Here is a 24730-nt window from a genome sequence, read left to right on the forward strand (position 1 = left end):
TATGGAACATGGTTGTTGTAAGGATTAAGTGAAACAATATGAGGGAAAGTTTTGTTTAAATTTTGAAGGACTATATAAATGTTATTATTAGGTGCACAGGCAAGTGGCCACTGGGCAGGGGTATCTGCACACAAATGAGGGCAGCCAGGAGGATGTGTTAGAGACAAAAATCATGTCTGTTTCCATGACAGTTCTTCCACATGGATGGTGCTACCATCACGATGCTATATGTTATACCCACTCAGAAATGAGTAATATAGATCTCCTTTTGGCACTGTATGTTTCTGAGAAGAAAGGGGGGAAAACATATGAATCTTTGAAGAAAGAGTAACTTTTCTTCGGTCTGCGTTTGGGGTAGGGTGGGAGTATGCACACAGAGGCAAAAGGACAGTGAAATGAGTTGGAAGTAGGGCTCCAGCTCTCTCAGCATCCTTCCATCCCAAGGAAAGGAGCTCATGCTGTAACAGTCTTGGGTTTTCCATGATCATGGGCAATTAACAGGCTCCTCACTGATTACACATGCAAATAACTTAAGACTTAACTGTCTAATACTGTGAACATTTACTTTAAAGTTTAGATATGCACTTGGAGCTTCCCCTCAAGAGTTTTGTTTTCTTTTATGTGTATGTATGTTTTTAATTAAAGGTTTGGTCCAAGCTACATTGCTACTTTAACACTTTGATTATGAGACAAATTTTATCTGTACACATTGACTGCAGTGGTTTTTTTCTGTGCCAGAATGGTTCTTCCCCACCCCACCCCCGCAGGATTCTTTTTTGAGAGAGTTTTTTTCTTTCTCATTTTTTTGAGGAACAGAAAGAAGTTGTGGTTTGATTTGCTGGGTCTCAATGACAAAGCTTTTCTACTCCCTCTTTTTAAAAACACGAACTGAAATCTGTATCTGTATGTTTAAAAAATGTTTCAAGTCTAATCTTTGTATGGTAGTAATGGATATTGTATAATTGTACATAGAATTGCACATAAAGAATCTAGATATGAATAAGTGCAATAATTGTATCTCTTGCATTTAGGACTGCCAAGGTCATAGTATCTGAAGATGATGATGTTGTTATTGTTGAATTAATTGGATCTGAGGTGACGATAGGCTGCATGTCGGGTTGGCTGCCCAATATTCTGAGCCCGTCATGCTGTGGACCAGAGGCTTCTCAGAAAGAAAAGCCTTCAATGTAGGCTTTTAACTTATCTTCAAAAGAGAATATGCATGTAATCACAGAGACACACTGACAGGACTGAGAGGCACTTGCCATATAACTTTAAATATACCACAATTTTTGTAACCCCATTTTGATATTTCTATGTTTTTTAATAAATATAGGAAACTGAAACAACAAAAAAATTAGATGTCCCAGAATTTCCCCTTCCTCTAAGGGGTCCAGCTCTGAATTACTGTAGAAACGGTCGTGTAACTAACCTTTCATAGCAATGGGTGCTGGGGAAAGGAGCACGGGATTATGTTTCCAGGGCAGTTAGAACAGCTAAATTATGAAAAAGAATGCTCATGTTCTGTGTGGGACTAAGGAAGAAATACTATGTTTGACTTTACATTATACTCCCACTATTCTAAAATAAGCAAAACTTGTGCTTGTTCAGTGACAAGTAATATCAAAAGACAATGTGGTAGTTACCCGCTACATCTTTCTCGAAGCAAGCATTGCCATTTTAAAAGAGTCACCTCATTTGTGTATCCTGGCTCATTCTCTGGTGCTTGGGGTATTTGGTTTTTTGCATGTGCTTCTTGTAATTTGTAATTCAAGACAAATTTCCTTCAAAATTAAAACAAAATGATGATCACCTCTTTAGCTTTAGGAAGAGGAAGCGGTGGTGTGTCTTATAAAACAGGGCATACCCTGCAATGTTTATTGCTTAATTATTCTTTGTGAAGCTTCCATTTTGGCTCTATCTTATAGCCCCGAGATGAAGTGTAAATAATAGAGGAGTTCAGTGTTCTTCTGTAATGGGACTAAAGCTTTTATTTATCTTCCTTTCTCCTTCACTGGCCTTTTGCTTTCCTGTGTCAAAGCTCAGTACATGCCCTTTCGTTCTAGGAAGCCTCATACAACCATGCCCTCTCTTCTTTGGACTCCTACTGTGTAGAGTGGTACTGCCTTGGTTCAGGCTCTCAGAATCTAACCTTCCAATCAGGGCTGCTTCACTGCAGAACTTTCCCTGTGAATGGCGCCCGCTGGGAATGTGCAGTGCCCGTATAAACCTGCTTCTGCATCCACGCTTTCACAGCACCTGTTTCAGTTATTCATATTTTTATCCTTATGTCTGTGATTCTTTGATTAATTGCTAGCTCACCAGTCTGTGAGCCCCCCTGAGGTGAGGGACCTTGTCTGGTTTTGCTTACCGTGGCATCTATCTCTTACCCATAGCACGGGGGCTGGCTCATAGCTTCTAAATCGTCTCCTTGCCTCCAAATTCACACCTTTTGCAAACCATTCTTCTCACTGCTACCAACATCTTTACAAACTCAGATAAGTCCTCTCTGCAGAAAATGTAATGGTTCCCCATACATATAGATTAAAATCTAAATTCCAGGATACAAGCTGCTTTTTAAGCCTTATCTACTTTCCTAAAAACACTGCTTTTTATTTAGGTTTATTTTACCTTACCTTGTATGACATAGAGCTAGTTATTTCCCTGCCTTGCTTCCTCTTTAGTTTGTAAATTGCTTGCATCTTTGTAGACTCTTGGTCTTCATAAAACGAGTCAATAAATATTTGCTTAATTGATTTAAGTATTATGGAGATATATGTCTCCAGAATCACTATACTGGATAGCTATATAGTTCTTCTTTCACCAGGAATTTAGATGTTTTATAATTATTCTCGTTTATATCACTGTGCCCTGCAAATATATTTTATTCCGTTGTTTTATTTACAGGTCTCAATTATATTGCCTGCCACATGATAATATTCGTATAATGGGCTCTGCAATCCTATATTAACTGATCCTTGAATATTTTTTTTAAAGAGTTTTTTTTAAATTTATTTTTGGCTGCGTTGGGTCTTCATTGCTCCGCACGGGCTTTCTCTAGTTGTGGTGAGCGGGGGCTACTCTTCGTTGCGGCGTGCGGGCTTCTCATTGCCGTGGCTTCTCTTGTTGCGGAGCACGGGCTCTAGGCGTGCGGGCTTCATTAGTTGTGGCACGCGGGCTCAGTAGTTGTGGCTCGCGGGCTCTAGAGTGCAGGCTCAGTAGTTGTGGAGCACGGGCTTGGTTGCTCTGCGGCATGTGGGATCCTCCCGGAGCAGGGCTCGAACCCGTGTCCCCTGCAATGGCAGGCGGATTCTTAACCACTGCACCACCAGGGAAGTCCCTTGAATATTTTTTTCGTCTGTTAAACTTTTGTATCTACTTAAAGTCCTTTTGTCCCTGTATTTAATTAGATTAATTAGTGCTTTAGATTTTAATTCGCATGAGACTTTTGCATTTGCCTCTATTGTGTTTTCTTACTTTCTTACTCTTCCTTCTTTCCTAAGGGTTAAAGTTTTTCTGAAAATGTCTATCAGAATTCTGTTATAGTGTCTTTTAGTTGCTTCCCTATGTAAAATGTTTTACCTGCCTTAAAATATTTAGAATGTTTTCAAGATAATAGAGATCGAAAACTTCAGCAGACTGAGGAATTTGTGCAAATTCAGCATAGCACCTTCTTTTGTTGCCTAGGTAAACTGTACCATATTTAAAGATGCCATGCTTTGAGAAGATTGCCTGAACTTCAGCTTTCAAGTTAATGCCATCTTGATTATAAAGATTCCAAGAGCCTTTAAAATTTTTTTTTTTTTCCTGTGGAAAGGCATTTTTTTATTTTAAATATAGCAGTGTGTACATGTCAATCACAAACTCCCAATCTATCTACTTTAAAATAAATAGATGTGCTGTACTTTGCAAAACTGTAATAGCAGAAAGCTGGAAACATTCCATATATTTATAAACAGGGGATTATTTGAACAGTTTGTGGCACATCTATGCAATGGGGTGCTATGGAGCTGTGAAATGGAATGAGAACTATCTCTATATATTATTATGAAATTCTTCAGCATATATTATTCAGTCTAGATGTCTAGGTTTTGCTTCAAAATAATATGGAGAGTGGAGAGGGGAAGTGAAAGGGTTTAGATAAAACAAAATTACTCATGAATTGATATTTGTTGAAGTTTCTATGGTTACGTTTGAAATATTTCTTAAAGAAAAAGCTGAAAATAACAGATATGATCTAATGTTCTGAAGAAACTATTTTCCTGGAAAAGCCCTTAACATCTTTCATCCATGGATTGGACACACGTTTTAGATTATTAACACAAATAAATCTAGATATATCACCAAACCATTTTCAACTCCCTGAAGATTTAAACAAGAAATTGTGATTATTTGCCCAATGTAAAGTGTTGTGATGCCTTAATAATAATAGGTTCTATTAAAAGACTGCTTTATGGCATTAAAAACATGTATGTTAAAGGAGGGGAAGTCCAAACAAAATCAATGACTATTAATATCATATAAAGAAAGACAGTCTGACATGTGGTGCCTCATGATAGGAGTACATGCTACCACCTATGAAGTGTTTTTGTAGCAGAGGAGGAAGACAAGTGCAAGTGTAATTTATGGCTTTGGCAGAAAACTGGAGATAGCAGAGTGGAAGCTAGAAGTCCAGACGCATTATCACATCTAATATGCATATATTTTTTATGAAACAGAAAAATTAGTTACTCCCATTTTAGAGAGGAGAAAAGAAACATAATGAATCAATGATATGCCTGTGGCCACTTTAATAAATTCAGGAATAAGAGCCTACCAGCACTTCTGGATTCATATCTCAGAACATATTTTCCATATTAAAAGAATGGGGATCCCTATCATCAAAGAGTAGCTAATCTGATAAAATAGATATGAGAGGTGATACGTGTTCAACAAAGCCTTAAAATTACATAGGCAGAACACTCTTGGACATAAATAGCAGTGTTTTTTTGGGTCCCTCTCCAAAAGTAAAGGAAATAAAAGCAAAAATAAACAAATGGGAACTAATTAAACTTAAAAGCTTTTGCACAGCAAAGGAAACCATCAACAAAATGAAAAGACAACCTACTGAATGGGAGAAAATATTTGCAAATTATATGACCAATAAGGGATTGAGATCGAACAAATATAAACAGCTCATACAACTGAACATCAAAAAACAAACAACCCAATCAAAAAAATGGGCAGAAGACCTGAATAGACATTTTTCCAAAGAGGAAATGCAGATGGCCAGCCAACAGGCACATGAAAAGATGCTCAACATCACTAATCATCAGGAAAATGCAAATCTAAACCACAATGAAATATCACCTCACCTGTCAGAATGGCTATCATCAAAAAGACCACAAGTAACAAATGTTGGCAAGGATGTTGAGAAAAGGGAAGCCTTATACACTCTTGATGGGAGTGTAAATTGGTGCAGCCATTGTGGACAACAGTATGGAGTTTCCTCAAAAAACTAAAAATAGAACTATCATATGACCAGGCAATTCCACGTGTATATATCCCAAAAAAGCCAAAAACTCTAATTCAAAAAGATACATGCACACCACTGTTCATAGGAGCACTATTTACAATTGCCAAGATATGGAAACAACCTAAGTGTCCACCAACAGATGAATGGATAAAGAAGATGTTGTATGTATACACACATGGGATACTACTCAGCCATAAAAAAGAAAGAAATTTTGCTATTTGTGGCAACATGGATGGACTTGGAGGGCATTATGCTAAGTGAAATAAGTCAAACAGAGAAAGATAAATACTGTATGATATCACTTACATGTGGACTCTAAAAAATATAACAAACTAGTGAATAAACATAAAAGAAGCAGACTCACAGATATAGAGAACAAACTAGTGGTTACCAGTGGGGAGGTACAAATTATTGGGTGTAAGATAGGCTCAAGGATGTATTATACAGCACAGGGAATATAGCCAATATTTTGTAATAACTGTAAATAGAAAGTAACCTTTAAAAATTGTATAATAAATTTTTAAAAAAATTTTTAAGCAAAAAAAAAAAAATTATGACAGTTGGAGTTATCCTCTCCAGCAAGAGAAGAAAGTAAGTACGCTCTTCTGTTGTGTGCAGATTCACATATATCAGAGATCAAAAGAGCAGATTACATTGGCATTCCCTTATGCAATGGGGACCTCTTACCAGTTCTCTGTTAGAAGGGTAACCATCCCAATGCCACCAAAATGAGCCAATAGAGACCTTGCCAGCCAAGACAGGGGTCCTTTTAGAAACGACTCTGGGTCCACTTGACTACATGAGCAAACCGATGGCCAATACACAGGGCTGGCATCAAAGGTGTGTGACCTGTGCAGTCAAAAAAGGACCCGCTCAGGACTTCCCTGGCAGTTCAGAGGTTAAGACTCTGTCCTCCCAATAAGGGGCCTGGGTTCGATCCCTGGTCAGGGAACTAAGATCCCACATGCCTCATGGTGCTGCCAAAAAAAAAAGAAAAAGGGATCCACTCTCGGAAGGGCCTGCACTTGGCTTAATGCTCTGGTGTCACCATCTTGAAATCCTTAGTAATTTTATTTTTGAGCTTATGCTTTGGAAGTGAAGTCTGATGGGACAACTGAGCGCACACATGAACAGCACAGACAGGCCAGTTGGCAATGCACACAAGCCTGTAGGCATGAGCTGCGCGGGTAGCAGGCAGTGTGGGTATGGAGCAATTAGCCTGGTAGTCTAGTGTGCAGAAGCATGCCTCAGGCAGTATGTGGCACCACAGGGTGTTGGTGTTGATGTTTCCAAAACTAATTTGAATTAACTTTGTGCTATATTTTAAGGATGAAGCTTCTTTTTATTAACCCAATCCATGAATAGTAATTGAGTGCCTACTACAATGCTCCATAAACAAAATTAGGTTTCTTTTCTGCCTTCATGGAGCTTATATTCTAGTTACATAATTTTTTCCAATTAATGCAGTAATAGTCTACTCTTTAAAATTAGAATTATTGCTTTGAATGCATCATTGGAGAGTATCTTTACAAAAATGCAGTCTATTATAATAATGTTATTGTAGCTAACTTTCCTGACCTATAATTTCATTGAATAGATTCCTCTAGTTGCTTTGCTTGCTTTTATTATTTTCCATTAATTTTACCATAACTGAAGACATCCCTAAATAGCTGAATATGGAATGATTTTATTTTAGAATTGTGAAAAATGGAAGACAGTACCACAGACACAGAACAAGAAGAGGAAGAGGAGAAAGGTGAAAAGGATCAAGAAGACCCCATTTATGCTGTAGCACCCACGATTAACATCCGAGATGAGCGATTCGTTGATGTATCCACAACTCCAGCTTTCATTTGTCTGCATGAGGTACATATATATTTATATATTACTACAGTAAGACTTGCCTCACTATCTACTTAAAAATTCAGATGAAGTTAATATCATTATCAAAATAATTTATTATTTGTAACCTGTAGGCAATAGGTACTGTTTGAAGCACTTTAAAATAAAACAGCCCCTACATTCTCTTCCAAAAGCCTATGGTATACTCCTGGACTAATGCAGTAGTGTAGGTTCTGATACTTTTAAGGCATAATAAATATTTGCATATATGCAGCCACTTAAATATATTCTGTATGTTGGTAAATGATTTCTTTCATTACTGGATACATTACATTTACATCCATAAAATGAAGATAAAATATCTTGTCATATAACGATAGAAAGAATATACATTTACCTAACCAAATGTAGTTACTGCAGTACAGCACAGAAACATGCTGTTTCCTATTAGCAGAGAAGCAAAAAGGGGAATCTGATTTTTGTTAGATTTTTGTCTGACTTTTTAAAAAATGAGATGAACATTTAGGAAATACCCATATATGAGGAGAGTTTTTCTTTAACAGTAACTGACCACATATGCAATCTGTCACGCTTGAGAGCTGTACTTTAGAAAATGATTTAGGGGACATTTGAATTCTGGACTCTTAACCTTATGTGAATATAACTGAATAAAACATCTAAGAAATTTGATAGTCATAATAAAAATAAGCTTTAAAAAGTCTTTGGGCAAAATCAGATTTTACTTAAAACCAAGAAGCAGTACTAAATCCCCGCCCAAATATTTTCTTGGTGTAAATATTTTAAACAATTGCTACAACTATTGTTGAGCTTTTTTTTTTTTTTTTTTTTTTTTTGCGGTACGCGGGCCTCTCACTGCTGTGGCCTCTCCCATTGCAGAGTACAGGCTCCAGACGTGCAGGCTCAGCGGCCATGGCTCACGGGCCCAGCCGCTCCGCGGCATGTGGGATCCTCCCAGACTGGGGCACGAACCCGTGTCCCCTGCATCGGCAGGCGGACTCTCAACCACTGCGCCACCAGGGAAGCCTGAGCTTTTGTTTTATATGTACATATAAACCTCATATCCGGGACACATGATGTCAGTTTGTCCCATTACTCATGTTTTCAGCACTGATCACTTGGTTAAGGTGGTGACTTCTAGCTTTCTCTCCTATAAAGTTATTACTTTTCTTCTTGAAATTGATAAGCACCTACGAGGAGATACTCTGAGGCTATTTAAGTATCCTATTCCTTCTAAAATTTTCACCTACTAGTTTTACATCTCTTGATGATTCTTGCCCAAATTAATTATGATTACAATGGTTGCCAAATGGCAATTTCCTCATTCCATTATTTTTTCTACATTTATTAGTTGTCTTCCTGCTATAAGGTAGAACTTTCTCTTCTTTTCTTTCTATCTGTCTATCCATCCATCCATCCATCCATCCATCAGGGTGGACTCATGAGTTCTTATTCTACTCAGTGAGCTATAATCCATTATTGCCATTATTCATTTTGACGCTTCAGTTGTCCCAGATTTGGCCAGTGTACACCCTTTCAAGAAGGCTTACTTTTGACATGTTCCTATGATTCTTTGTGTACCTTTTAACTTTCTGTCATAGAATATGTTCCAGATTCATCTTGCATTTTCTTTGCTCCAACTCTAGGATCAGCCATTTCTCAAAGGATCCTTGGTTCCTAGTTTAGTGGAGAATGATATTTGAAAACTAAGATCTCACTGCTGGCTGTGTTCATTGCTATTGGTCTGTCATTGCTTCTCAGCACTCTCAGAGCTGGGAAATAGGTGCATAAATATATTTATCCACACAAATTTATATCCATTTCTATATATATCTTGATATATTTAGAATGATGAGTTCATATCTCTAGTATTAATATTTTCAAATGATCAGCATTCTCTATTTCTGCTAAAATCCATCATACGTCCAGCTTTGCAATAGTATTTCTACTTTTATACCACTACCTTTAATAATTATATCAAATAAAGGTACAGTTTATTTCTACCAAAGGTTATGCTAACAATAAAAATTATAGTCAAATTTTTTAAGCCACAGATAAAGAAACATGGAAGATTTGACTTGTAAAGTCAAAGGAGAACTTAGGACAACTTCTCTTGCATATTGATCTTCAATGTAACAATTCATTAAATATTTCAAGAATCTCTCAATACTCAACGTATGCACAAATTACAGCTATTAATCATTGAGTATGACCAGCCCCTAATAAAGTAGATAACTTAGATTATACGGTGAAAGAATGGTCCTCCCATTTTAAGTAGTAATTACACCAGTAATTTTATGGAGAATTCTTCCTTTAGTCAGCAAAATCTTGCAGAATGAATTATTGGCTTCAAACAACTTTGTTTCCATAATAAACACCCCTGAGATTGTTCCTATTGGCATCTATAGCTTTTTTTTCTAACTCTTTTAACATTCCTCTAAGATTCACGAGTCTTACAATTTTTTTAACCTACTATATAAAAGCTATCCTCCTTCAGTTGTCTAAAGAGAAGCTGAACCTGGAGAATAGCAAGAGTTCTGAAAGAAAGCTGTCAGAAATCCACTTCCAAAGGCCCAGGTGCTTGGCATCACACTGAAAGAACCAGATACTGCTTATAGCATTTATTGTTGTTAATGGTAGTCACACAGTTGGTCCAGCACTACTGAGTTGTAAAACATGGATGTCATGCTGTCATCTAATATTGCCTACAGAATGTGTTCAGTATTTATGGCACTCTGCGATTTGGGCCCAAACTATTTTTGTAATCTAATAATTTACTTAGGTCTTCATGATCTTCTGCTTACGTTACTCCCCTTAGCATGGACTCTCCCATGTTCAGATGGCTAGGAAACTGGCACACATTCACAAAGCATGATACAAGGTCGTGGCTGTCCACAATCTTCCTACTCACGTTGCCTCTTGAAAGACTGTGTTACTCCAACTGAAAAAATCAGATCAAACACTTGTATAGGCCACACTTTGAAACCCCTGCATCTATTCCTAACCTCTTAGAATCTGGCTCAGTTCCCACCTCCTTCAAAAAACTGTGCCTGTGCAGTCAGTTCACAGTGTTTTCTCCAACCTGTCTACTCTTACAGCATTTGTAGGCTGTACCTTTCACTTTATTGAATATTTATTGAATATCTTCTCATCATATAATATTTTGCATAGAAAATTTAATTTCTCACTGATATTATGATCACATTAAACAATAAGACTTAACAGGGTATGAACTACACTGTGTTAAATTCACACTTTGGGATTAATGTTCAAAGTGGGGCTTGGGAACTAAGTCACAACAATGCACTGTGTGGGTTAATTCTGGACACCTGCTCCCCAACTCCTCCATTGCTGCCTAATTATGAGGCCTGGCACTCTACAGACTTTTCTTGTGCCGTTGAAAACTTTTTAAAAAAATTTTTTTTGCCAAGGTATAACATATACACAGTAAACCTCGCAAATACTCAGGGTCCAGCAATTTTTTTTTACATATGCCAATAACCAACGTGTTCAGAACTAAATTCATCATTCTCCCGATCCTAATTCTCCTCCTGCATTCTCTTTACCAGTTTGAGGGTAAAATATCTCCATTAAGTATTTCTTGAATTTATCTCTTCTTCATTTCTGTCATATTCCCACTCAGATGAAAATATATTTCCTGCAACACAGTGGTGTCCCTTGAGACTCTTCCCAGTCATTTCTCCCACCAAAGTTAGACCTATTCTGACTTATCACTATGTATTAGTTTTGCCTCTTTTCAAAAATCATATGAATGGAATCATACAGTATGTTTTCCATTGTGTCTGGCTCCTTTTGGTAAGCACTGAATCTGTGAAATTTATTCATAGTACCATGTGTGCCTTAGTTCAATATTTAAAAATTGCTATATAGTGTTCTTTTGTGTAAATATACCATAATTTTCTTGTCCATTCTATTCGATTTAGAGATTTGGGTTGTTTCCTGTTTGGATGATTATGAATAAGGTGCCATGATCATTCTTGTGCATGCCTTATACTTATGAATTCATTTATCTTGGGTGTTTACCTAGGAGTGGGGTTCCTGTGTCATAGTTTAGGTTTATATTCAGCTTTAGTTGATACCTTCAACTGGCTTTCCAAAAAGATTATACCAAGATATATACACTCTGATGGGCAATATGTAACTGTTTTCATCTAATACCATGGCAAGGGTCATGTGTGATTTTATGTATATCCTACACAGCACCTGGCTCAAGACCTTGCACAGAGACAAGCAGTAAATATTTAGTATTTAAAAATCATTCTTTTAACAAATAGCTTATGTCTCTTTGTTCAAAGCTCATGTCTGTTGCACATTCAGGCTTAATGTAAGTTATAGCTTTCATGGTATTCCGTAAGTCAGGATTTCTACTTTTAAACTGTACATGGTTATGTAAAGTAGCACTGATTTCTAAGGGTGACCTTGGTTGTCAAATGTCAGTGTGTCAGATGTTGAATTTTTCCAAAAGTTGGACGCCATAAAGTCATCCTTGTCTTAATGCCAGGAGCCAAAATCAAAACATGAAATTATCTTGCCTAAGACTTTTGGCTCTTTTACTTTTCACCAGAACGAGTCAGCTCCTCCCTTCTCTTCATTCCCTGAAAATAATTTTTGTGCCAGTCATTGTTAAGTCTTTGACCTGACTTAACCCAGGGGTAGAGAAAAGGTAGCACAGGAGCATTTGGGAGGCACAAGGGACAGTGTGAACACTGGAGGGAAACACTAAGGGAGTAAAAGTGTGACTCTGCACAGAGTACAAAATTCTGTTAAAAGTAGAGTGTGGGGTATGCAAGCATTGTGGGTGTGTAGATGAAGATGGATTAGGCTTGTTGACATGTGACCTTTTCACTGAAACAGCTTCTATATAAAACTATCAACTTTTGGACTCCTTAAAAATGTGTAATAAATATATTTGTGTTCAAGTTTTAGTTTCACATCCAATGGGAAAAGAACTGAGATAGCAAGAAGTTTTTGAAGAGCAGTGGGAGACATTAAGTCTTAATCCGTTTAACAGATATTAATTCAGCACCCACTATGTGCCAGGCTCTGTGCTAGGAGATGTTTATTACCATTATTATTAAAGTTACTGAAATTTACTCAAATTTATCCTTTCAGCTCCTCCTTTGTTTTGAGCACGTCCTGTGTGCTGCACAGTGCTAGACGCATGGACATTCACAGGCATAAAGCATATAAAAGGGTACTGTTCTTTAGAAGCTTAATTTGGGAAATAAGAAACTTGACATGTTAAATATCAACAAAAGGCAATGGATCGTTGAGAGTCTGGAGGTGCCAAAAGTGTAATTAGAACTGAATGGAAGGAACAATCACCGTGGGTTGAGATGATCTGGAAAAAAGCTTTTCAGAGGCAGTAAGACACAATAGGGGATATTTTGTCCATATCCGTGGTGTCCACTATGAACCTACTTATCTTAAGCTTTGCCCACACCTATACATGCATATACTTGGAATGTCTTCACCTGGATGACCCCCAAGTTACCTCCAACTAAACATGCTCAGAATTAAATTTATTACTCTCCTCCCAAACCTAATTCTCCTCCTGTATTCTGTCAGTTTATTTTCTCTCTTAAATATCTATTAAATTCATCTGTTTTCCATTCCCACCACCATATCACCAACTGGAATACCATTTCAGTGATCAAGAGAAGATGTGAAGAGAGACTGAACCAAGCAATGGCCATGGAAAAAAGGATAGAATACATATAGGAGAGATAGTAAGGAAGCATAACATGCTGGATTTAGTGTCTGAATGGATGGGGACAGGGTGAGGGAGAGGAAAAAGTCTAAATTGATGTTTGGATTTCTGATTTAGGAAAGTGGCTGGATTATGGTACTATAAGTGACAGAGAATTCAGAATAAGCAATGGTCTGAGGGGAGTGTCCAATATGTGAATCTCAGGCTTACCAGGGAAGTCCCTGGGCTGAAGATATAGACATAGCAGGTTCTTGGTATTCAGACTGCTTTTCTGAAAGGAATGCAAATTGCTTCTTATGTGTATTTAACAGCACAGTCTACCACTGCATATTTATGAAAAGATGCTGCCATTGTTTACCTAATTCCCTACCTTTAAAATTATCTCTTTTTTGGGGGGGGGGGATATTCACATGTTCAAATGACGCTTTCTTATTTTTTATTAATTTTGATCTCTTAAGGCTGGTAACAGATTAAATATATTTTTGGAATTTTTAATAAAATTTTAAATTAATTTCTGAAAACTTGGTGATTTTCTGATGCTACTAAAGTTTCCTTCATTTTCAAGATTGGATCTTCTATAGAGTTACTGATGAGTTTCTTGAAATAATCTGTAATGAAATTTAAAATGTTTTTCAAAGATTGAAAATGTTTTCTATTTCTTTCATACATGAATTAATTAATCAAGTAACTGGTTACAAAGATGAAAGTGTAAGATTCCCATCCTCAAGGAGCTTACAGTCAAGGTAGTTTCAAGTATATAATTTAATTTTCATAATGATTTCATAAGGAAGTTTGAGATATCATTATCTCCATCTTAAAGGTTCTGAAAGATTGAGACTTGCCCTGGTTTGCACAGCTAGGCAGATGCAGAGCCAGGCCTGGAACCCAGTCTCCTGTCTCCTAGCCTGACACACATTTCACCTGACATTCTTCACTTGACATTCACACATTTAAACACTGCTGTTTTAGGGTTTTACAAATTGACTTTTTAAGTAAACTGTATATTAAAAGAAAAAATAAAGATAAATATTTTAACTCTCTATTTAAATATTTCTCTTCAGTTTCCCTATCCTTTCTTAGTTATCACACCTCACTAATAGCTGTACTTAGAGAATAGGCATTTAAAAACTGCTAAATTTCTTTTTAAAATATTTCCACAAGTCTTGCTATTGTTGGCATGTTTTCACTTTTTCTTCAGACATTGAGGCAGGCTTACAAGAATAATTCTTCAAGATTTTGTTTGGCTGTCAAGAAACTTTAGACAGACTGATAATTTGTTAAACAATACAGATAGGTTCCATTTTTCCCATAAAGGGTCTTATTTTATTTTTTTACTTCGACAGTAAGGTGGAAATTTAAAAATCTTTCCAATGTGGAAGAAGACCGTGGGTCATGCCTGGCATACACTTAAACGTTTGGTGTATTGACATGGCTCATATCTATTTACAAAAATTGGAGATTTATATCAGGATATATATTTATATCAGGATATATATTTATATCAGGATTACAGGCATGGAAGCCATATTCCACTTTGCAAAGTAGATTAGCACCCCTAAATTCAATCAGTAAAAATCGTACACTGTACAAGAACTCAGGATAAGAGAAAAGAAGGCCCCATGTTAGGATATCCTCACCCTTGGCACCTGCAAGGTGATTCTGGCCAGGAATCTGGGGGTGTTGTCACAAAAAACTCTGCTATCTGAACACATGATCAGTGTTAAATGGGAGTCAGAGAGTGTTGAAAATTGGGGATAGAGAGGACTTGGCAGTTCTTCTGCCTCCTGTCTGTGAGCTTATCTCCTACTCATCCCGAAAATCTCTCCTGAGCATCCACCACACGTCAGACTCCGGGCTTGGGACCAGAGGCAAATGCAGCAGGGAGCAGCTCCACCCTCGGCCGCATGTGTTCCTTCATCTGTGTGGTTAATGCTTCTTGATTTCCCCTTCCTTTTTTTGATTCCTTTACTGACATAATGAGAACCTAGTTTGTGTGTGCGTGCATGCCCGTGTGTTTATTTTAATTATATACTTAATAAAGTTTTAATTACCTCTTTATTTTTCACTGGTTTTTTTAGCTACTATTGTAACAAGTTGATATAAATATTTAAAATAATACTCTAAACTCGGATGCTGTTTTTTTTTTTTTAATAGTCACTGTGAACAGATGTTGCTTTCTAAAATAAGGATTAGGAGAAATACTTAATGGTACTGTTTTTTCCTCTGAGAAAGAAAGTTCTTGAGAGAGAAAGTAAGTCGGCTTTTGATAGCTTGTGGTTCTCAGTAGAGAATGTACATCTTGAGAAACAAAGTACCTTTAGTAAAACCCAAGAACTATTTGAATATATCAGTCACTGAAGATGGAAGCTTAAGGATTAAAATAAATAATGCTTTTTTGATTAAAATCTATGTTATATAGGTGGATGGGGAGATGGTACTCTTATCTGTTGGGGAGATTTTGGGGAAATAAAGCAGAGGGGAGTAGGGTTGGGAATTTGGCTATTCAGCAACTGCATTTACAGGTAACAGCAGTAAATGAGTCAGCAGTAGTGAACACCAGAAAAGTCTGCTGAAACAAAGCAGTCATTACAGTCTTCACTAGGCAAACAAGATCAGGGTCTCAGGGGTCAAGTAGTAAGATACAAGCCAGACTAGGAAGTTAAAGAATAGAATATCAGAGAGCCAGGGATTAAAGTTTTTTCAGCCATGAGGTTAGTATTTTTTTCTTTTTAACTATTTTCTAATACATAAAATATGCAGTACAGTAAGTCCTCTACATTCAAATGAGTTCTGTACCAAGAGCGACTTCGTAAGTCTAACTTGTTTGTAAGTCCAACAAAGTTTGCGTAGGTACCCAACTAACACAATTGGCTATATACCGCTGCTTTTACGCTTGCTTCTGGACATCCTGGGCTTGAAATAAAGATACCGTACTACTGTACTCAATACAGTACAGTACACAAAAGCACAGCCACTTGTAGAGGATGCATGCATGTGACAATATACACCAGACGTGTGAACTAACTTATGTGACTGGACGTGTGAATGCACATTCGCATCTTTGAAAGTTCGCAACGTGAAGGTTCCTATGTAGGGGACTTCCTGGAGTACAAAATTCAAAGGTGCAGAATACTACACAGTGAAAAGTGAGTCAGGCTGTCACCCCATCCCCCAGTCCGCTGTCCCCTTCCCCAGAGGCAACCATCATTAACAGTCTCCTATATAGCCTTGCCGAAGTCTACGCACAAACAAGCAAGTGGTAGTATAATATACGTACTTGCTTTCTTCACATATACATGCAACCGTTATGTTCTTTTTAATGTTTGCATGGTATTTCAATGCACGGTGGAGCATACTTTAATCAAATCCCTATTATAAGATATTTGGATTATTTCTGATCTTCTGCTCTTACAGACAATGATAGAGTCAGTAACCTTAGGCGTGCCTCATTTCACACTGAAATAATTATATTAAAAGGACATGTTCCTATCCCAAAAAAGAGGGGATATATGTAAACATATAGCTGATACACTTTGCTGTACAGGAGAAACTAACACAACATTGTAAAGCAACTATACTCCAATGAAAATTAATTAAAAAAACTCAATGAGTGTAAAATAAAAATTCAAGTGATAAAAAAGCATTTTGTCATAATTTGACAGCACTTTTTTCCTATCTCCATAGAACATAAAATAATGGTGTGTCATATATTCAATGATGTCTTAGATTTAATCAAATGTGTAACTACTTTATATAAAAAATCTTAAATATTGGCATTATTTTAGAAAATTATCCAGTTCCAAATATTAACACTAGTACACCTTCTTATTTTAAAAAGTGAGCATATTTTAAGTCAGTAGAATTTACCTCCAATAAATGTTTACTGAAAATCCTCAAAAAAAGAACTGTACCAGTACAATGTGGAATATTAAAGTAAAGAAGACAGCCCCTGAACGAAAAGAATTTTAAAAATTTAAAAAAAGGACAAATTCCTAATAGTGGGATTGCTGGATCAATGGGTTTGTTTATTTAAAAAATTTTTTTTAATTGTGGAAAAATAGACATAACATAGAATATACCATCTTGACCTTTTTATTTATTTATTTATTATTTTTTTTAGCGGTATGCGGGCCTCTCACTGTTGTGGCCTCTCCCGTTGCGGAGCACAGGCTCCGGACGCGCAGGCTCAGCGGCCATGGCTCACGGGCCCAGCCGCTCCGCGGCATGTGTGATCCTCCCGGACCGGGGCACGAACCCGCGTCCCCTGCATCGGCAGGCGGACTCTCAACCACTGCGCTACCAGGGAAGCCCCTTGGCCATTTTTAAATGTACAGTTCAGTAGTGCTAAGTATATTCACCTTGTTCTGCACCCAATTTCCAGAATTTTTCATCTCGCAAAACTGAAACTCTCTATCGATTAAACACCACCTTCTCATTTCCCCCTCCTCCCAGCTCCTGGCCACCACATTCTACTTTGTTTCTATGAATCTGACTACTCTCAGATACCTCATAGTTTACAGTATTCGTCTTTTGTGACTGGCTTATTTTACTTAGCATAATGTCTTCAAGATGCATCCATGTTGTACCATGTGACAGGATTTCCCTCCTTTTTAAGACAATAATATTCCATTGTATGTACATACCACATTTTGTTTATCCGTTTAGCTGTCAGTGGACACTTGGGTTGCTCCCACCTCTTGGCTATTATAAATAATGCTGCTATGAACATAGTGTACAAGTATCTCTTTGAGATCCTACTTTCAATACTTTTGAAGTGGAATTGCCAGATCATGAGTTTGTGTATTTAAAAAGACTTTTTTACTGCTAAGGTGCTCTCCATAAAGGTTGTAATAATTTATGTTCCCCTCAACAATAAATGTCTCTTTACTGTGTTCTGACTTTTCAACTTTTGTCACTCTGTTGGGGGAAAAGTTTATCTCATCATAGTCTTTATTTACATTTACGTTAGAATGAGTGGAGTGGAGCATCTTTTCATATGTTTAAGATTGTTTTAAAATATAGTGTATTGGGAGTCCCTGGTGGTCTAGCGGTTAGGATCTGGTGCTTTCACTGCTGTGGCCCGGGTTCAATCCCTGGTCGGGGAACTGAGATCCCGCAAGCCTCGGGGTTCAGCCAATAAATAAATAGATAGATAGATAGATAAATAAAATATAGTGTATTAATAAAAAATGTGAGGTATAGGAAGGCCAACAGGTCAGGAGACAATTGCCACTGGAATGATAGTCTATTACTCACAGTTCCTAAAAGAAGGAGGCATGCCATGTCATGGGGGGAAGCATCAGGTGGGTCAGGAGGCAGAGGGAGAGGGCGGAACAGTGGGCAAGAGCCCTTATTGTTGTTTCCCTGGGAAGGAATGGATGAGGCAGAGTAAGCAGCTTAGGATTGGCTAGTTTGAATAATTTCAGCAGGCTCTGGGGCATAGGAGATGTCCCTAGTTGTTTGGCACCTGGCACTGGGATGATGAGGGCAGTTGTATAGTTGACCAGAGTGTGAGGACCTAATAAACGAGATGGCTAAGGGTGTGGACTCTGGATTGGTTGGTTTCCATTTGAAAGGTTGGCCTCCTCCCAGGAGGACTCTTGTCAAGGTGGGCGAGGAGGACAATGAAGGAGGCAAGACGACTCAGGCATATTATCAGGTGGTTTTGAACAAGGCGTATCTGGCATAGGCGTGTAGGGCAGATGCTAAAGCATCACCTTTACAGAAGCTGGAAGCATGGTTAATGTAGAGACCTATTTGTACTTTCTTTTTTTCGTAAATTTTGTTCACGTCTTTTTTTCCTTTTTTTTTTATTGTGTAGTTTTTCTTAGAGATTCATAGAAACTCTTTATACATACAGAAAGTAGGCCTTTGTGTATAATATGCATTGCAAACTCTTTCTCTCGGATTTTGGATTTCTTTTGAGTTTGCTTAAGGTGGCTTTTCTCCATGTGGCAGTTTATTTTCTATGTGCTTAAATTTACTGATCTTTTCTTTTACAACTTCACGATTTTATGTCCTACTTAAGAAGACCTTTGGCACTCTGATACATAAATTGTTTCCTGTGTTTTCTCCTAGTACATTGATAGTTTGAGTCATCTTATTTTAACCTTTATTCTATCTGGCATGTATGTTGGTATAAGGGGAAATGGAGAGGAGATGATGGGAAGCTTAGAACCTCACGCCAAGTCCATTATCTTCTGAGGCAAATGTTCTTTACATATTCCCAGCCCATGCATACCTAGGTGTAGGCAAACAAGTATACCTGGGTGGCATCAGAGATATGAATTAAGGGGGTACAAGCATTACCAGACATCAACCTCAGATTAAGAAGACAGGAATTTTGCTGTCTATAGAGACTACATCTAAGAATGGACAGGCTCAAACTATGTTAAATACTAATGGTTTGGAAAGAAAATCTCTGATTGGTGGGAGGTTGCGGGGAGTGGAAGAGTGGTTCAGTAAAAATGGGTTGTAGTCCTTGCTCTGCATGTACTAGCCATACAGGCTTCAGAAAGCCATGTAAGTTCTCTGAGCCTCATTTTACACTAATAGTACATTTCTCACCTTCAAGGGTAACTCACTGTCTACCATCGTGATTTTCATCCTCTTTTTAAACTGCTTTTATCACTTTTTTTCCAGTAAAAATCATACACAGCAGCACAATATGTAAAACAGAGTTGGATGTGGTGGATATAGAAGTGAAGGATGCAGAGGTGAAGGTCGCTCCCCATTCTCTCCCCTTCACATCTCCTGTCACCACCAGCACCACAGCTCCAGTCCCCCTGGGGCACTGGGGAAACCCCCATGCTCTGTGTAGATAGTTTGTGAACTGAATAAAAGGGAGCCATCTCTCTTCCACCCTAAAACCCATCTCAGCACAGCCTAAGGAAACACAGATCTGCCTCCAGAAAGCTGTGGAAAGCAACTTGACTATTCTGAAGGTTCCTTCAGGAAGAGAGGAGGGAGTTCCACAGCACATCATGAGGCAAAACTTCCTAAAATTCCTCATCAAAGCAGATGCCTCTCCCACACACACCCAACTTGACCCCCTCTTTAAAAACTTCCCCGGAAACATTTCTTCCCATCCCCAGGCAGGTTTTTCCCCCTTTCTATCTACACCCCTCTTCTCCTTGATATCTTTGGCCATTTCATTATTTTATAAAACAGTCTTTAGAGTTCCTTCCAGTTTTCCTCCCCACCCAGTATCCCATCATCACCTCAGGTCCAGGCACAGAACTGAACAATCAATAGGTGGTAGGGGGAGATTGTAGGCACTTAGATTTGATTTTTTTCTTGCATTAACATAAGGATTAAATATCACTTGCTTGAACTTATGGTCAAATCCCTCTACAATCTGATCAACCATTTCTTTCTTCTCTTTAATTTTTTTTACTGTCCTCTGCTATATATACCTTATGCTCCAGCCACATTAGACATATCATTGTTTTCCTAACTAGCTCCTGATTTTCCAACCTGCTTTTGCTCATCCTCTACACAGCCTAGGAGTGCTTTCCACACTTCAGCGCTTCAGAACTCTATGCAGTTTTTCCAGGACAGCTCAGACCCCACCTTCTTAAAACATGCCACTTCCTTGACAAAATGGGAACACTTCTGTTGCTGTAACTTCCCTGCATAGTGCTTGTACCATATGCCACTTATTATTTCTTCCCTGTTTTTTAAGCTAATCTATAGTAGCTTTAGGAACTTTGAAAGCACGAAGCCTTTGCTATTCTTCTTGATATTCCTTGCCAACTCTTAGTGCACTGTAACATGTGTAGCCATGCCACTTGCAAAGGAATAGATGTACATAGTAATTAGTAACGTCCTCCACCAAAAGAATCACACTACTGAATCACTACTTTACAAGGCACACTTAAAGAGGAGAAATTTCTTCTGAGTTTCTGAATGCATTTTCCACATCAAGTCCACCTAAATTCTCAGATACTTAAATGTTTAAAGTTAGAAATATCTGGGACTTCCCTGGTGGCTCAGTGGTTAAGAATCCGCCTGCCAATGCAGGGAATACGGGTCCGAGCCCTGGTCCAGGAAGATCCCACATGCCACGGAGCAACTAAGCCCGTGTGCCACAACTACTGAGCCTGCGCTCTAGAGCCCATGAGCCACAACTACTGACCCCTCGTGCCACAACTACTAAAGCCCGCGTGCCTAGAGCCCGTTCTCCATAACAAGAGGAGCCACTGCAATGAGAAGCCCACGCACCGCAATGAAGAGTAGCCCCCGCTCGCTGCAACTAGAGAAAGCCCGCGCGCACCAACGAAGACCCAACGCGGCCAAAAATAAATTAATTAATAAAATAAAATAAAATTAAAAAAAAAAAAGAAATATCATAACAAGTTAGAGCCATTGTACATCTATTTCAGTTTTATTTTTGCTGACTGAGCAAGGGATATGCAATGGGGAGGCAATGATTTTCAAATATTTTTTGAAAACAGAGCAAAATCTTTTAAGTGAAATTGAAGATGAAGCCCCAAAATCCAAGATATAAAAGCAGAACTATTCGAGGTGAACAGTGCTTCATGCAGCATACATTCTCCTGGCATCTCCCCCTACCCCACTTCCTTTAACCTTCATGAAATATGTCTACAGAACCTTAGGGTCGCTGGGGACCCAGTTCAAGAACCTCTACTACAGCGGTTCAGCCTGTTAAATACCAACCCCATAAATACCCTACCATAAAGACCGTAACTTATGTAACCATTCAACTTCCATAACTACCCATGACATACCCATGAGCTGCTCTAGATTTTTAATCATTTGCTTGATCAGATAAAGACAAAAATTTTACTTGTTATACGATAGAAATTTTAAAAGTCACCATCGGCAGCACCATTCATTTATAAATGATATTTGCATTTTTAAAGAATTATTTTATATAATTAAATTTTATATAATGAAAATAAGAACTTTGGTGTTTACATGAGAAATCTTTTGGCTCCCAAAGAACTTACAAAGTGCTTTGTAGTTAAGGGGAATGTTTTCCTTGTGAATCCTGCCATGTTACCATGGAAGTAAAACAGTGTTTGGAGAGAACAGAAACTTGCTTGCCTTTTCTGCCAGAATTGTTATAAATTCTGACTTAGCTACAGAAAATAAATAATTTTTAACCACTAGGTTAAGTAGGGACATTAACACCCTTGAAAATAAATTCTTTTAAAAAAAATCTTCCGTCAACAGAATATCATGTAATTGTTTTTGTTAAGATACAAAAGAGATGTTTCACCTTAAATTAAGATTTAATTGGAATCATCTTCCACTTTGTAGATTCACACAGAAAATCAGAGCAGGGGTGATACTGAGGTTTACAATGTATGTACTTTACCATGGAATTTCCACAGGTTATTTATCAGAGAAAATTCGTCCATTTCATGAGAAAAACACCAAGAAAGCCAGGAAAGCTGAAAATGGATAATGGCCCACACATGATACAGAGTTTGTAGATAACAGAGATTGTTTGTTTCTTTGTTTTCCTCAGGGAAGACTTTAGTGGTGTAAAGTCTTTACCTCCTTATTGTGGCACTATCCTCAGCAACAGAGATAACATTGGAAATGCTCCCAGGAAAGTGTCCAGCACATGGTTGGCACTCGGCAAGGGACAGCTGCTTATCATTATGAGTATCCAGAAGCAGAATCGCTAAACAAAAATTAAAACAGGTTACTTGGATTAACTGAAAAAAATTATGATACTCATTACTGAATGGGAAATAAATTGTAGGCAAATAGTTTTGTGGTCCCTTCTCTGATAAACTTTCACAACATAAGCACAAATAACTTGCCTCTTGTAGAAGATGAGAAAACCAATTTCCAGAGATAGAAAGTGAGCAAGTTTTCAGATTCTATATGATTCCAAATATGCTGAACTTTTGTATGAGGGCTTTTGGAATAGAGAAGCAATTCATCTTAAACAGTGTCATCCTTAATCACTCAGAGAAAATCTCTTTTTTAATTAATTATTTATGTATTTTTGGCTGCGTTGGGTCTTCGTTGCTGCACACGGGCTTTCTCTAGTTGAGGCGAGCAGGGGCTACTCTTGGTTGCGGTGCGCAGGCTTCTCATTGCGGTGGCTTCTCTTGTTGCAGAGCACAGGCTCTAGGCGTGCGGGCTTCAGTAGCTGCAACGTGCGGGCTCAGTAGTTGTAGCTCGTGGACTCTAGAGCACAGGCTCAGCAGTTGTGGCACACGGGCTTAGTTGCTCCACAGCATGTGGGATCTTCCCGGACCAGGGCTCGAACTTGTGTCCGTTGCATTGGCAGGCAGACTCCCAACCACTGCGCCACCAGGGAAGTCCCACTCAGAGGAAATCTTGAATGCTAGAGATTAAACTTATATTTTGAGAGTTTAGAAAGTTATTATTTGGAAAAGGTCTTATTCAAAATAATTTAATAAGCACATCACACCATGCTATACACATAGTAGGCAAATGATATTTATTGGATTAAGATAATAAAGATAAATGTAATAGCTATTTTAAGGGGCTAAAACAAAAAAAGCTGTCTATTTTAAAATGTGATTTTTTTGCTTTCAAAAGAAGAATATATATTCTAAGCATTACAGTGCAGATTTCATTCTGAAAATGGTTAATAAAATAATAAAGATCGGGCTTCCCTGGTGGTACAGTGGTTAAGAATCCACCTGCCAATGCAGCGGACACAAGTTCGAGCCCTGGTCCGGGAAGATCCCACATGCTGAGGAGCAATAAGCCCGTGCATCACAACTACTGAGTGAGCCTGCGCTCTAGAGCACGCAAGCCACAACTACTGAAGACTGCACCCTAGAGCCTGTGCTCCGCAACAAGAGAAGCCACCGCGATGAGAAGCCTGTGCACGGCAACGAAGAGTAGCCCCCGCTCGCCTCAACTGGATAAAGCCCACACACAGCCACAAAAAAACCCCAAAAAAACAAAAGCTTCATGATGTTGGGTTTGGCAATGATTTCTAGGATTTGACACCAAAATCACAAGAAACAAAAGTGAAAATAGATAAGTTGGATTACATCAAAATAAAAAAAAAATAAAGATCGTTTTGAGTTACTGTGTGAAGCCTAGGAAGATGCTGATCACCAGTTATCTAGATAATCGTTTTAATTTTGGTTTACCCCTGGGACACAGGTGCACTAATAGCACAGAATTTGTTATAGGGAATTAAACTGCCTGAAGTTCTATTTTATGACAATCTATTTTATATAACATTGCTTAAAATAAGTTAGCTATTGGCCAAGTGTGATTTTTGTTGTATTGACTTTTGACTACATGTAAGAGCTACATGTCTATTTTATTTCAATGGGCAGGTTTCCTTGTGTGCTATAGCAGATGTGTTACAAATACCATATATAAGCATGAATGTATATTATATATGTACATGTGGGGTATTCGTGTGTGTGTATGTGTGCATGTACATGCATCAACACACCACAAGGGGAACCTACCCATACGCAGAGAACTACTCTCATTTCTACCTGCAGCTGGACCCAACATAAGTGAAAACTCCGAGTCATATTTATTGATAGCCATTCCAGTGTAAGCTCTTTGAAAGCTATTAGGTTACCTCTAATTTGGATAGCTATTGGAGAATGTTTGTGAAAGAAGCAAGTTTTAAGATCATTAAT

The 24730-nt window shown here is 38.0% G+C and overlaps 1 protein-coding gene across 1 annotated transcript in view; it reads left to right on the top strand.

Moving 5' to 3' along the window:
* Nucleotides 1-24730, top strand: part of CCDC146 (coiled-coil domain containing 146) — a 138507-nt gene that overhangs the window by 21888 nt on the left and 91889 nt on the right. The window contains exon 2 of the mRNA XM_029232929.1: nucleotides 7212-7381. Within this exon, the coding sequence (XP_029088762.1) occupies nucleotides 7223-7381 (159 nt within the window). The 5' untranslated portion in view covers nucleotides 7212-7222. The remainder of the gene's footprint in view (nucleotides 1-7211; nucleotides 7382-24730) is intronic.

The sequence above is a fragment of the Monodon monoceros genome, unplaced genomic scaffold (assembly GCF_005190385.1).
Source record: "Monodon monoceros isolate NGI ecotype Baffin Bay Population unplaced genomic scaffold, NGI_Narwhal_1 Super_Scaffold_2, whole genome shotgun sequence".
NCBI classification, from domain to species: domain Eukaryota; kingdom Metazoa; phylum Chordata; class Mammalia; order Artiodactyla; family Monodontidae; genus Monodon; species Monodon monoceros.